The sequence below is a fragment of the Hippoglossus hippoglossus genome, chromosome 8, assembly GCF_009819705.1.
Source record: "Hippoglossus hippoglossus isolate fHipHip1 chromosome 8, fHipHip1.pri, whole genome shotgun sequence".
NCBI lineage: Eukaryota > Metazoa > Chordata > Actinopteri > Pleuronectiformes > Pleuronectidae > Hippoglossus > Hippoglossus hippoglossus.
In genome coordinates, this window is record NC_047158.1 from 10,867,688 (window position 1) to 10,880,642 (window position 12,955).

The window sequence follows — 12,955 nt, forward strand, 5'->3', positions numbered from 1 at the left end:
GTAACAGCTGCTTTGGTCTTGACTTTACCATTAATGCATCATACACACACACACACATATAGATGTTCTACTCTTCAACCAAGCAGAAAGTTAGTGGCACGGGGGTTTCTGTCCTTGCACTCTCCTCTAGCCAATTTGAGGGGTTTCACGGAATAGTTGGTGTGTGGACAAACATAATCAGCTGTTTTCAGGAGTTCTCTATCAGCCCGGGGCCCCTGGCAATGAGGGGCCTTGCCAACACTGTTGCAACGCCCCTCGTCACCTATGGGTGCTCTTTACCGGCTCCTGCAGATATAAGGGGTCGCCACTAGATGTCACTATCGTTGCAGTCTCCTGCTACCAACTGTAGGGGTTGTCACAAAGTTGTTACTGCGGACTAACGTCATCATCAGCTGCTCTCGGGAGGAGCCCTGTCTCAACTCAGGGCCCCTGGTAAATACATGCTTTGCCAACCCTGTTGCAACACCCTGTCACCTGCAAATATAAAGGATCTCCACTAGACGTCACTATGTCACAGTCGTTGCAGTCTCCTGTAGCTAATTTATGGCTTGGGTCAAAGAATTGTTGCTGCTGTGGACGGACGCCATCCTCAGCTGCTCTCGGGAAGGGCCCCCTCTCAGCTCATGGCCCCTGGCAATCGTCTGCTTTTCCTACCCAGTTAAGGCCCCTCGTCACCAATGGGTGCTCCTTGTGTCACAAGATGTATGTTTCTGAGGGATTTTGTCATTTATCACTTCAGTTTTTCTCCCTCTAACCTTGTCCCACAGAGCCACTGAACAGAGACACTATTGTACAAAAAGAAAGCGATTTTATTCACAGTTTTTCCCTTTTATTTGTTACAGAGGAAAGGTGGGGAAGATTCCAGTTACTGAAGTGGAGACAGCTTATGGCAAAATGAAGGTGATTTCATAGTTGCAGGAAGGAGCGGGGAGAAAGAAATCGAAGACTTGAATGTTTTCTTTCGTCCCTTTCTCTCCCCTCCCTCGGCCATTTTTAAACACTTTCACAAGAAAAAGAAAAGTTGTCGTCACTTTAAGGAGGCAACTTTTTTCCCTCTCTGACCTGCCAATGCTCTCCCTCCTCCCACCTCTTCTACCCAGGAGGACATCTTCAAAATTTGGAATGAAGTCCTTGTACTTTGTGTAGCACCTCTCAGCTATAAAACCCGTTCCCCTCTCAGATTCTGAGGGAGGCAGAGGGACACGTTTCATTCACACTAACACCTCAGAGGCTGAAGTGATGGGGCAGACCAAGATGTTGAGGAGAGATGAACGAAGATTGTTTGCAAGGAAAGGAAAGGTGTATAAGAGAGGCTTGTGGATGGAAATGTTTTTATAGGATAATTTTATTGAAAATCATCCCTATTCCCCATAAGCACACATAGACACCCCATGGGCATCGGCCCTCTCGTGTGTCCTTATGACAAGTCCTTGGTTTGAACATGAGTGGCTGAGCACATGGGTTAACACAGAGGGTGAGCAGGGAGGAGGAAGAAAGGAAAGGGAAGGGAAGGCAGAATAGCAAAGGGATTGCTTTCTTTCTTGTCTTCTAACTTTCTCTTTACTCCTCCTTCTCCTCTCCGTGTGTGATGACGTAGCAGATGTTCTTGTAGTCTACGTTGCCGGCAACATCTGGGGGGAAGGCGGACCACATGTTCTTAATCTGAGGGGGGAAATGAGGGTTGTAAATTCAGCATGACACAAGGACAAAAAAGCGCCACTTTTCTAAACTCTAAGAGACAGGTGATTTTACCTCATCCTTGGTGAACCTGTCACACTGAGTGGTCAGGAGCTCCTCGAGGCTGGAGACGACAGAGAGGCAGATTTTAGGGCATAAAATCAAATAAGTCCTAATGGAACATGAATAGTAAAATTATTTTTAAAACATTTTTAAAGAAAATAATGCTCACAATTCCTTCTTGATGGATCCAGTAGCCTCGGGGTCCAGGACCTTGAAAGCGGTAAGAATAACATCCTCGGGGTCAGCACCTGAAGGGGACACAAGGTTAAATCAACTGACAGTGATGCAGGGAGCGTTCAAGACTGAAGTTAATGTCACATAAAAATACTCCAGTATGAGTACAAGTCTTGCATTTGAAATCTCACTTATTAAAGTACAGGTATGAACAACAAAGTATTAAATATAAAGAATTTCTTCCTATGATTACTGTATTATTAAATGAATTGTAAATTGTGGTTCATATATTGTTACAACAAAAGCATGTATTTGTTAGAGGCGGGGCTCTACTTTACATATAGTATTGAGTAGTTACTCTCTAACTATGCATCATATAATGTGTTATAAGCTGACCACATGTGTTTTGTGTGTTAAGACGTATAAGTACTCCCTTCAGAAAGGTAGTGGAGCAGAGGTCTGAAGAAATGGAAATGCACAAGAACAGGAAAGTGACTGTTCAAATATGTGTCGCTCACCCTTCAGCTTCTCTCCAAACATGGTGAGGAAGACGGTGAAGTTGATTGGGCCGCTGGCCTCCTTGATCATGGCCTCCAGCTCCTCATTCTTCACGTTCAACTGACCTGCAAGCCACGGACACAATGGATCATATTAGGAAGGGAGCACGTGAAAACACACGTACTTTCTTCATACACGCTTTTTACAGCGCAGATTAGATTAACTCACCCATTGAGGCCAGCACGTCCCTCAGGTCGTCTTTGCTGATGATGCCATCTCTGTTCTGGTCAATGATTGTGAAGGCCTGGAGAGAAAAGAAGAAAAAAGAGAAGCAGAGTGTGTTTACAACCCAAAGGAAGCAGATAATATAGATGAGGAGGGGGCAACTGACAGGCTGAGACTTCTTCACACTCTCAGGGACCCCTCCATTATCACTTGGTGTATTAAAGTGGCAGCTGGAGATTATCTCTAAACTTAGTGTGGAGAGAAACGGGCTGCACCCAGAGAGTCAGACCTGACTATGGTGGCATTAAGCGGGGGGGCAGGAGGGGGGTGCTAAAAGTGACCCCCACTCCCTCAGTCTTTTCTTACATGTTAATTTGGGAAAGTATCATCAGGGAACAGCTGTCTGATCTGCTCACGCTCTGCAACTTGCGTCTATGAAACTTAAGATAACTCGATCTTGGACTTGAACCGACCTTTCTTGTAACCCCCCCACCCTCTCTCTCTCCCCCTCTTACACACACACACTCACTCTCTCTTTCTCTCTCTCTCTCTCTCTCCCTCTCTCTCTTAAAAAAGCTTCTTTTGCTTTGACAGATATACACCCCCCCCCCAAAATCTAGCTACTATTTTTCCATCCGTGCATCGTGCTAGGATCACCCTAATCATCGTGTCTTACATTCCCTTGGAGGCACTCAGGAAGCCTGTATCACTTATCACAGGAGGAATGTTTCCTCCAGTCGTAGCACATATCCCTTGGCAATGCGCTGAAAACACAGACGCCATCATCATCCAATCTCTTAGCAACACGTCCTTATTAAATCCCATCCTCCTGACCTTACTCATTTCCAGCACACGCCCTTAACACCTCATTTTTACACTTGCTCCTGCTGCATTTGGCTCTGCAGGGATTCTGAAACGGGAGATACTCAATGGTGTCTGAGAAAAGCTTAAAGATTAAATGTGCAATAAGAATAGGTATCCTTTCTCTCTCCTTTTTTTGGCATTATGAAATGTCTACGGTCCAGTTGTTCTACTGTACGAAGCCGCTCAGCCTTTAACAGGAAACTGAGGGAGAGGTCTGAGTGACAGCTGTGCGGCTGCAGGGATGTCAGAGGTGAACAAAATGTGGAGCGCTTCAGATGGCGTCAGAAACTTCAGAGCTCTCCCTAATGACATTCTCGCCCTTATTAAATTGGGAAGGGAGAAGAGGGAGGGGACGAGCAAAGAACGCCAACTGCTGTGAAAACGGATCTGAGAGCTGCTCAGCCAAACTCTTATTTTGGCCGCACTCTCAAAGAAATGAAACTGAAATCGCAACAAGTTTAACTGAGAATCTTTAACCAGATAAGCAGAGGTGACACAGATGCGTGATCCCAGCTGAGGCTGCCATGACTCATGCTCACAGGAGGAAAACAGGAGCTTCCTTTAGAGATGGAGTGTCAAACCTCACCTCCTTGTACTCCTGAATCTGGCTCTGCTCAAACATGGAGAACACATTGGAGGAGCCACTGTCTCCTGCTGCCTGCCTCCTCTTGGCCTTCTTTGGTGCCTGGGGGAGAAACACATGGGAAATGAAATCTTCCACTAAAATCATGCATGTTAGTGTTGCACAGTGCAGTGGTCCCCAACCTAAGCAGTTTCCACTTGCACATATCCAGCAGAAAATAGTCATTTTCATGTATTTATTGCAATATATGTTAAAAGTCTAGAAGGGTCAAACTAAAAACAAAGATTAGAGGAAACATTGGAGTTTAAATGAGCATGTTTTTTAGAACAGAACATTTCTTTTGGGACCCCAAGTAAAGTTCCCGGCCCTCAGGTTGAAAACCACCGCAAGTCCAAATACATTCCCCACGTTAGTAGGGAATGTATTTTAGACCTTTACGATCTCGCTACCACACATGATTATGAGGTGTATGCATCCTTCTCCTTAATTTGGCAAACTTTTGAGTCTGACATGCAAGTTGGAAGTGCATCATGTAAAACAGCACATTGTAGCACCCAACTGCATCACCCAAAAACCGCAGTTATGAAAAATGTAAAATCTCCACAAAAATGTCCAAAGACACCACATGATCTGCTAGAAGTGATGACACGAGTTTTTGTTACGATTATCGTTTAGTTTTGCATCAGAAAGCAGAGTTAATCCATAGGGCTGGTGGGATTCCCCTGTAGATATATCCAACAGCAGCGTGCAGAGATGAAGTAACCGTGCTACTCACCATCTTTGGACGGTTTGAGTGGAGGTTTAGATGTTCAAGAAAGAGAAGACAGGGTGAAGCCGCATCATACAAACATCCCCGGGGGTTTATATACCCCTGCGCAGGCCAATCTAACTTTAGCCACAGCCTCAAGTTTGGATTGGGATAAAAAAGAGAGAGAGGCTGTGGGTGAGAGAGAGAGAAAGAGAGAGAGTGGGAGGATGTCAAGGATGAACTGATGGGCAGAAGTGGAGGAGACAGAATGGCGGGAGGGTGTATCACCTTACAGGAGATCAGAAATAGACCCAGGAGTCTTGGAATTAAGTAAACCTGATAGCTGAGGGACCATGCCGTAGGTTTCGCGGTCCCACGTGGACTAATAAGGACATTCGGGACATAGATGCTCGTTGGACCGCCAGACAGTGTCTCTCCACTCTCCTTCCATCCACCTCCATCTGCCTGAGCAGATCTATAGCGGCTTTATTTTTGGTTTGTGATGCCCGATGTGATATCACAGACTGAGATACAGGCATTCTATATCCTCAGCAACTGATGCAGCTTTTACCCTGTATGTGCACGGCTCAGCCTTCTTATTTAGAGTGGTGACAAAGCAACGATGCAAATGTTAAATTTGGGATTTTCCCACAGAAGTTGGAACGAGAGAAGGTCCCCAGTGTGGACAGATATGTACGCTGCAGTAGCATTAAATGTCTGGTTCATTCATTAGGTGAATTAAAAATATCTGTTCACACAACCAGCAACACGGAGGAAGACATATTCTTTATTGTTTGTTTATTTGTCTTTGAAAGCCAACAAGGGTAAAATACACCGAAGTAAAATGCACTTGGGTAAAATAAAAAAAGTGATCTCAAATGATTTTATTTTAATGAGTGTGTGTGTATAAATATACACATATAAAGCCAGTATAAATACACACATGTTTGTATTACATGCTGTTTTTCCTGTTGACTATTAAGGACACATATCTGTTATATTTATTTATACATGTTTCCTTTTCTTGTCCTACTCTCTCATGGTGAATTAAAGATTATGGGCATCATTTGTGAAATTAATTAATCATAAAAAAGAAATTGTAGTTGTGACTGATTTAAAAAGTTGTGAAGTTAGCTCTCAAGAAACCATCAATAATAATCTTTATGATCACACAGACACAGTCCTGTATTGCATCTGTTAATAGACAGAAAGTACTTCTTCTGCTCGTCTTTTATCATCGTCATCCTTGTTTTGTTTTGTTTTGCCATCATCACAGTCTGCGACTTTGTTCGCCATTATTTTAAACTGGGAAGCAAAAGAAACCTCATAAGAAACCCAGGTCCTGACTCAACTGTGGAACAGTTAAGTCATTTAGTCCAGTGCTTCCCAACCACAGGGTCGGGGTCTTGTGACCCTTAAGTAATACATGTGAGGGGTCCTGAGATGATTGACAGGGTTGGAAAAAGAAGGAAAAAGCAAAGTTCAACATCTATCTATCTATCTATCTATCTATCTATCTATCTATCTATCTATTGATATCAATGTCCTATTCTTATTGATAATCAATCAATTTTATGATTTCAATAGAGAAATTAAATCTTATTGTTCTCTATTAAAAATCAGGCTGATGATTTAAATCATTTTATTTTTCATATACCAGTAAATCATTTGGTGCTTTGGTTCTCAACCTACGGATTGGCCCCCTCCAAAGGGTCACAGGATAAATCTGAGGGGCCGTGTTCTCATGAAATATTCGATTTTAACTCTAAATAACTAAACAGTTTGTGAGAAGTTTAAAAGGAGAAATGTGTGTATGTGTGTTGGAGCTGTGGACGACTCATCAGACATCTGAAACTTTACACGTAGAATATCCAAACAGAAACTGCTTGTTTTGGTTTAATCTTTAAAACTGCATTTTATTCAAGAAAGCAACCTGAACCGACCAGTGCAGGGCTATTTAGTACGGTGTTGCTTTATAGAAATGTTGACTTCTTGTTTCAGTTTTTTTGTGGTGTGTGCGTTGTGTGTGGTCAGCGTTAAACAGCCGACGACATGACAAGTGGGCGCAGTGTTAACCTCTGTCTTCACTCCTGCTCTCTCACCTCTAGAAAGGTGTGTGTCTGCTGATAGGCCCTCGGTCGTGAACACTTTCCCACCTGTTTGCCCTGGACTCCCCTCTCGCACCGTCTGCCCCTCATGTCTCCCCCCCCCCGTGAATATATGTGGATTACTGAGCAGAGTGATGGCAGCAGACATTCCCCGGAGAACATAAAAGGGACAGCTGAGGGCGACCAAAATAGCTAAATAAACTTGACAGTCTGCCAACGCGCCGAGGCCCCGACAGCAAAGCGCTTCCCTTCATTTGTTTTGTCAGGTTTTATGTCCAAATTTACCTCGGAGATAATCTGGGTTCATTTCATTAACAACTTTGTTAATCTCATCTGCTGGGTGAATTTATTTTTGCTCTCTACTCGTGGCTGTTTGTGTTTCCACTCAGCGATGAGTCACGTCTCTCCGATCAGACGGTCATTTGTTTTTCTCGTCCGGGACATCCAGCGTCGGACGAGAGCTGTCAGTCCTGCCCTTGAGTTCCCCGTTGACCTTTGACCTCTGGTTCACCACCTTAAGAAGTGGCATGTGTCACAGCACAAGTTTGACACGTCATTTTCACTCTCACTTTCACACTTTAAAACTTTTCAGATGGCAGTATAATTCAGATGGAATGTGTGAAAGCATTTGTGGAGTTTAAACAACTGAACGTGACTTTTAACAAACCATATTAAGCTTTTTTTAAATAGACAATCCCTTAATACTTAAGATATTCTAAAGAATGTTAAGGCATATGTGTGTGTGCTGGGTTTGACATTAGTTCAACACCTAACTAATTTAGTATATTAAGATTTAGATTAATATTAATCATATATACATCATATTTAATGCCTGTTTTAAACACAGATTCAGCTGTTTTTCTGGTTTGACATATTCCTTGGCAATCAGAGGCCATTACACTTTTTTATATTTTCAACACCTTGATAATAATGACTTTTTGTTTTGTTTTCTTTGTGGGAGAACAGTTTAAGCATAAAACAATGTCCACAATGATATTTTCTACACATACAGCTTCATTTTTCCTGCAATTTCCCTTTTAAATTAATATTTTTAAGTACGTTTTTTTTTCTCCAATCAAAAGTTGTTTTGTCGTTAATCCTTACCCTGGTCGAGGGTTAAGGTCTGAGAGTGTCCCGCCTTGTACAGATTGTTAAACCCTGTCAATTGTGAATATGAGCTATACAAACAAAACTTGACCTATTAATTGATTAATTACAGATCAAATGCTTGTTGTAAAGGAATGTTAATGACCGTGCTTTTGAAATCAGCCTTGACTAAAAAATAAACAAGAGAAATAATTACTACTTAATATTACATTTATTAAGATGATAAGATAAGATAAACTTAATTTACTTGTCACAGAAGCAGATAATCAAAATGAGGTAGACAGGAGAACATGTGAAAGTATGAAAAATAGAAGAAACAGTTCGACTTGGGGGACAGTTTCACATGAATCTCCTACTTCTTCTTAACACAGTCAGGAGTCACTTCTTACTTCAAGGTTTCCTAATGGACTTAAAATTTAGTGCCGTCCCACATCCCAAGTATGAGGTCCTCATAGGTGAAGCTGAGAGCTTGTCTACATTCCAGACCTACCAATCTTGTTAAACACTTATAAGAATGGTCTCTCTTTACGATGTCTTAACAGGCTGCTATGCAGGGGAAGTGTTCCCATACAGATGTGTGTACATTGCAGGGGCCCTGGCTGTAATGTGAAACCTCCTGCCATGCTCCTTTGCAGCCATCTATCATTGTGGAGAATGTGGAGAAGCTCTCAGCTTGATCTATGCCGGAGGACCTCAGAGTTCTTGTTGTAACGTTATATGTTTTGTGATTGGAGTCCATCCAGGAAAGTATCCCAACAATGGCGTACAGTAAATCTTCAAGTCACTTATCAGCTCTGACAGTTTTTTCAATGTGGTGGGATTGAACTTGAAAGAGGAACGGCAGCTGAATAAACAGCTTAGTGAAAAACAACTATGCATTAAAACAACACCCTACTATGTACATGTTACTAAGAATGTTGCTTTGTCCTATTAACACAGTGGATTTAAGAGAAATGACACATGCTGTAATGAGCCCAGGAAATTAGTGGATAACTTAATTAAAGGCACGCAATTTTCCAAAACAACTCTTTCTGTCTCTTGAATATTACTGCCTATAAATACCTATAAACGAATACCTAAAAACGAATGTCTATAATTTCTAAATTAATCACAAGGGATTAAACTCTCACTACAGTGACAGCACAGTGTATCTGCAGTGCCCTCTGCTGGTCGCCTTCCTCCACTGACTCTATCATGTCACACTAGCAAAGCTCAGTGAGGAGCAAAGTAACATCCCAGCTTTTACTGTATTTTCAGTTGTTTAAATATGAGATAAAAAAAAATTCCAGAGTACATTTATGTATTTGTATTTGGCTTCATTCTGCCTTTAATCAAGATAAATACTCAAACAGCAGAAGTAGACAAATACGTTTTTTGTGTTAGAGATACAAGTTGTGTATCAGTATCTCAGACCCTGTTCAGACTCTGGCTCAGTTTCTCTAATTTACAGGTGTGAACGCACCCAAGATGCATTGAGGACCCATTCCAGATCTGATCACTCAGACCACATTCAGTTTGTGTTTGTATTTTCAGCATCTCACATCAGTTAGTTGAGACATTTAAATAAAAATTGTATTGTTTCATGCAATGAAATTATACAACACACTTTATTAAAACGGTCCCATAAAACATGGATGAAATGAAGTGCATCACTTGTGAGTATTCAACTGTTGTTGTAAATGTTTCACTATCAGATCCTGGTCGTGGTTAAAAGCTGACACACGATGAGAACAGATAATAATAATAATGTTTTGAATAACTTTTTCCAACTGTGATAAGTCAAACTGCTGTGAGGAGAACTTATCTTCACACTGTAGATGTTTCTGTTTGTTCCTTAGTTAATCTCATGGACACTGAGCCTTCAGCTTTGCTCAGACAAATCAGAAACATTAGTTTTCTGTCAAAGGAATCTGACATAGAAGGGAAACGTGATACTGAGCAGGTTTCTGTGGAGACTCCGACTCGAAGTTGGAGGTTTCAGTTCGTCTTTGATAAACATCTCAGTTCCTCTCAGAGTTTCTTCACTGTCACTTTTACTTTTTCACTCCAGGTCGATGAGATCTCCATCCTCTCCCGCCTGTCGACTCCTCAGCCATTCCTCTCTTGCTTTCCTCACCTCTTGGCCGTAATAGTCGTGAAGTTTGCTGAAGTCCTCAAGTGGATCGAAACCCACCAAAGGCCATTCCCCATGGCAAGGCGCCGGCCCATTGAGCGGCGTGACGAAAGCATTTCTCCTGGACCAAGGTTTCGGGGACTTTTTAGCTGCCACTTTTGGGTGTGGTACTGAAGGTGTTTGTAAAACACAGCTGGCACTGAGGCTTCTGCCCTCTCTCACTGCTGCTGTCGGCCCCCGCACAGGGAAGAGGAAGCTGGTCGTGGACGGTTTGAGGGCAGAGGAGCGGAGATGGGGTTCTCCAGAGCTTTGCTGCTGTTTAGCCTCTGCAGATAGAAAACAGGGAGTGATTATAAATAGGTTTTTAAATCATTTTAGAAAGCAGTTTAAGACAGAATGAGCAACTACAGACAACGAGATGATATCAGGAACAAACTAGAATTAGCAATGATGCCTCTGCCAACCAGTGCAGTTTCAGTTGACATATTTGTTTCTATTTGAGGTCACTGTGACGTGTTGACCTTGGACCACTGAAATCGAAACAATTGATCTTTGAGTCCATGAGACAACTGGTCACAATCCTAAGACATTTCCTGAAGCCAGACTTGAGATGTGAGGCCATTGTGACCTTGACCTTGGACCTCCAAACTCTAATCATGTCATCCTTGAGTCTAAGTGAATGTTTGTGCCAGATGTAGTGAAAGTCCCTATTGTCTTTCTTCAGGTATCGTACTCAGACACGTTTGACTACGAAATCGTATCAGTTCCTCTATGAATGCTTTTTTTTCAAAGTGTTTTTGCGTTCCCAAGACCAACAACATGTTTTATAAGGTCAAAGCAACCTTGACATTTGACCATGAAATTCTAATCCGTTCACCTTTGAATCTAACCGAACATTTAAACCAAATTTCAAGAAATTCCCTCAAGCTGTAATTGAGAAAACAAGTTCATGAGAATGGACATAACGTTGCATCTGTATAAATAGGTCTTTGGCTCAGTAAACGGAAAAGGCCTCAAACTCTTGTATCTCACCTTCATACTGTCTGCTCAGGTCTCTCACCAGCAGGGACAGGTAACAGTGACTGGCCGACAGCAGAGCTTTCACCCAGCTCTCATGACTCTGACGATCCACTGCTGCAAATCTGTACGTTTTCAGTCCGGGCCCTTCAAACACCAGGGAGAAGGCAAACTGTCCATCACACTCGGAGCGTCTCACCGCGCACCCCTCCAGCACGACCACCCCCAGCAGGTGCCGGTCAGCCGGACGCTCCTGGTAGAAGAGCAGGTTTGCTTTCAGGACGAACCACCGCCGCTGGTAGCTGGCATTTCGCTCTTTCTATAAAGACGTGTGTCAAAGTAAAATAGGATTATTACACTTTTTCTATCGTGTGGAGGGAATCAGTCATTTCAATTGGTCTGTGTTTTATTTTCACACCTTTTTGTAGAGATATCCTTCTTTATCCACTGGAGACGTGCACGATAGATAATGGGTCAAAATCTTCTCATGGAGCTTCATCTCAACACCTATAGATGAGACACTGGGTTTACATTTACAGGATATTTACAGTTTGCCGGAAAATAACTAAATACCATCTTATTTTCACCAACTTTCTATGATTAATTGTTTTGCTTTGGACATTTCCACATTGAACAAGAGTTTGCAGTGTTTGTAAAGTCACCAAGTCACCCAAGATAAGCTTATGGATCTTTTTTTACCTACCCATGTAGTTTTAATCCTTTTTTGACCATGTAAAGTACTTTGTAGCTGTATTTTGAAAAGTAATCACACTGTCACAATGTATGACAAATACTGACCGTTATAAAACAAGATGCAACAAGCATGTTCTATTTGTATATTTGACTTGTAATGGTTCAGATGTCAGATGAGCCCGAGAAAGACACATTTCTCCTTTTCAACTTCTCAATATTGTTTGAGCTCTACAGAGGTAAAATGAGAAAAATAACCCCTCAGATGTATCTTGTGACCCTTTGGAGTGGCCCAATCCTTAGGTTGGGAATGACTGCACAATAATTTATAAAAAATAAAGTGATCATCAGTCTAATTTCAAATAGTAACAACAATAACATTGAATTTCTCTGTTGAATTTATAATATTTTTCATGGTTATCAATAAGAGATAGAAGGACACTGAGATAGATAGATAGATAGATAGATAGATAGATAGATAGATAGATAGATAGATAGATAGTAGACTTACCTCTTGTATGTTGAATCCTTCACATGGTTATTCTTCCTCACATTCTTTACATTCCTTTCGTTTGCAGATTTTCTCTTCTCGTCCTCATCGTTCCTAAACGTGGACTTGATTGTTTCCTCTCCCTTCGATACGACCTGATCCAGACGATGCTTGAATATATAGTCTCAGGTTACGAACACTTCTCCCTTGGGTACGAGAGGGCGACTGTTGAAATATAAATAACTCGACCCACTTCCTGGTAACAAAATCCTGACACATTATACTGTACGCTCTCTCCTCTGTGCTGCAGTCGACCTTGAGCGGAAGGGGCCACACGCAGCTGAACCCAACCTGCAACCTGGAAGTGAGATGCTGCATGTTTGAGGTCGGATCCATCGACACTCAGCTCTTTCGCTTCTGCATTTGTGTTACATTTCTCGATTTCAGATCTGTTTTATATTTAATCTCGGATTGTGTGAGCATGAGTCCCTTCTTCAGATCGATACATAGATACTTTATTGATCCCGAGGGAAATTAAAGCATCCAGTAGCACACAAAACAGCCAAACACAAGAGCATAACAATAATAAAATGTACAA

The 12,955-nt window shown here is 42.0% G+C and overlaps 2 protein-coding genes across 4 annotated transcripts; both read right to left on the reverse strand.

Annotated features, from left to right (window-relative positions):
- Nucleotides 1-791: 791 nt before the first annotated feature.
- Nucleotides 792-5,056, reverse strand: mylpfa (myosin light chain, phosphorylatable, fast skeletal muscle a). The gene is made up of 7 exons (XM_034594233.1): nucleotides 4,860-5,056; nucleotides 4,088-4,186; nucleotides 2,641-2,716; nucleotides 2,433-2,537; nucleotides 1,910-1,988; nucleotides 1,753-1,801; nucleotides 792-1,662 (listed from the first exon to the last, which is right to left on the reverse strand). The coding sequence occupies exons 1-7, from the start codon at nucleotides 4,860-4,862 to the stop codon at nucleotides 1,561-1,563; spliced, it is 513 nt and encodes a 170-aa protein (XP_034450124.1). The 5' UTR covers nucleotides 4,863-5,056; the 3' UTR covers nucleotides 792-1,560.
- Nucleotides 5,057-9,526: 4,470 nt separating this feature from the next.
- Nucleotides 9,527-12,738, reverse strand: zgc:153733 (uncharacterized protein LOC556313 homolog). 3 transcript variants are annotated; one of them, XM_034594226.1, is made up of 4 exons: nucleotides 12,379-12,738; nucleotides 11,596-11,698; nucleotides 11,193-11,496; nucleotides 9,527-10,486 (listed from the first exon to the last, which is right to left on the reverse strand). In XM_034594226.1, the coding sequence occupies exons 2-4, from the start codon at nucleotides 11,674-11,676 to the stop codon at nucleotides 10,089-10,091; spliced, it is 783 nt and encodes a 260-aa protein (XP_034450117.1). In that variant the 5' UTR covers nucleotides 11,677-11,698; nucleotides 12,379-12,738; the 3' UTR covers nucleotides 9,527-10,088. The 3 variants fall into 3 exon arrangements, with proteins under 3 accessions (XP_034450117.1, XP_034450115.1, XP_034450116.1); XM_034594224.1 differs by having other exon boundaries at nucleotides 11,596-11,684; nucleotides 12,379-12,737; XM_034594225.1 differs by having other exon boundaries at nucleotides 11,596-11,684; nucleotides 12,375-12,737.
- Between the last annotated feature and the right edge of the window lie 217 nt (nucleotides 12,739-12,955).

Coding starts and splice junctions, on each gene's coding strand:
- mylpfa (XM_034594233.1), bottom strand. Junction 2,717..4,087: donor AGATTCAGGAGTACAAGGAG/GTGAGGTTTGAC, acceptor TTTTCTCTCCAG/GCCTTCACAATCATTGACCA. Junction 1,663..1,752: donor ACAGGTTCACCAAGGATGAG/GTAAAATCACCT, acceptor TTCCCCCCTCAG/ATTAAGAACATGTGGTCCGC.
- zgc:153733 (XM_034594226.1), bottom strand. CDS start 11,676: ATGAAGCTCCATGAGAAGATTTTGACCCATTATCTATCGTGCACGTCT. Junction 11,497..11,595: donor AAGGATATCTCTACAAAAAG/GTGTGAAAATAA, acceptor ACGTCTTTATAG/AAAGAGCGAAATGCCAGCTA. Junction 10,487..11,192: donor CCTGAGCAGACAGTATGAAG/GTGAGATACAAG, acceptor TTCTATCTGCAG/AGGCTAAACAGCAGCAAAGC.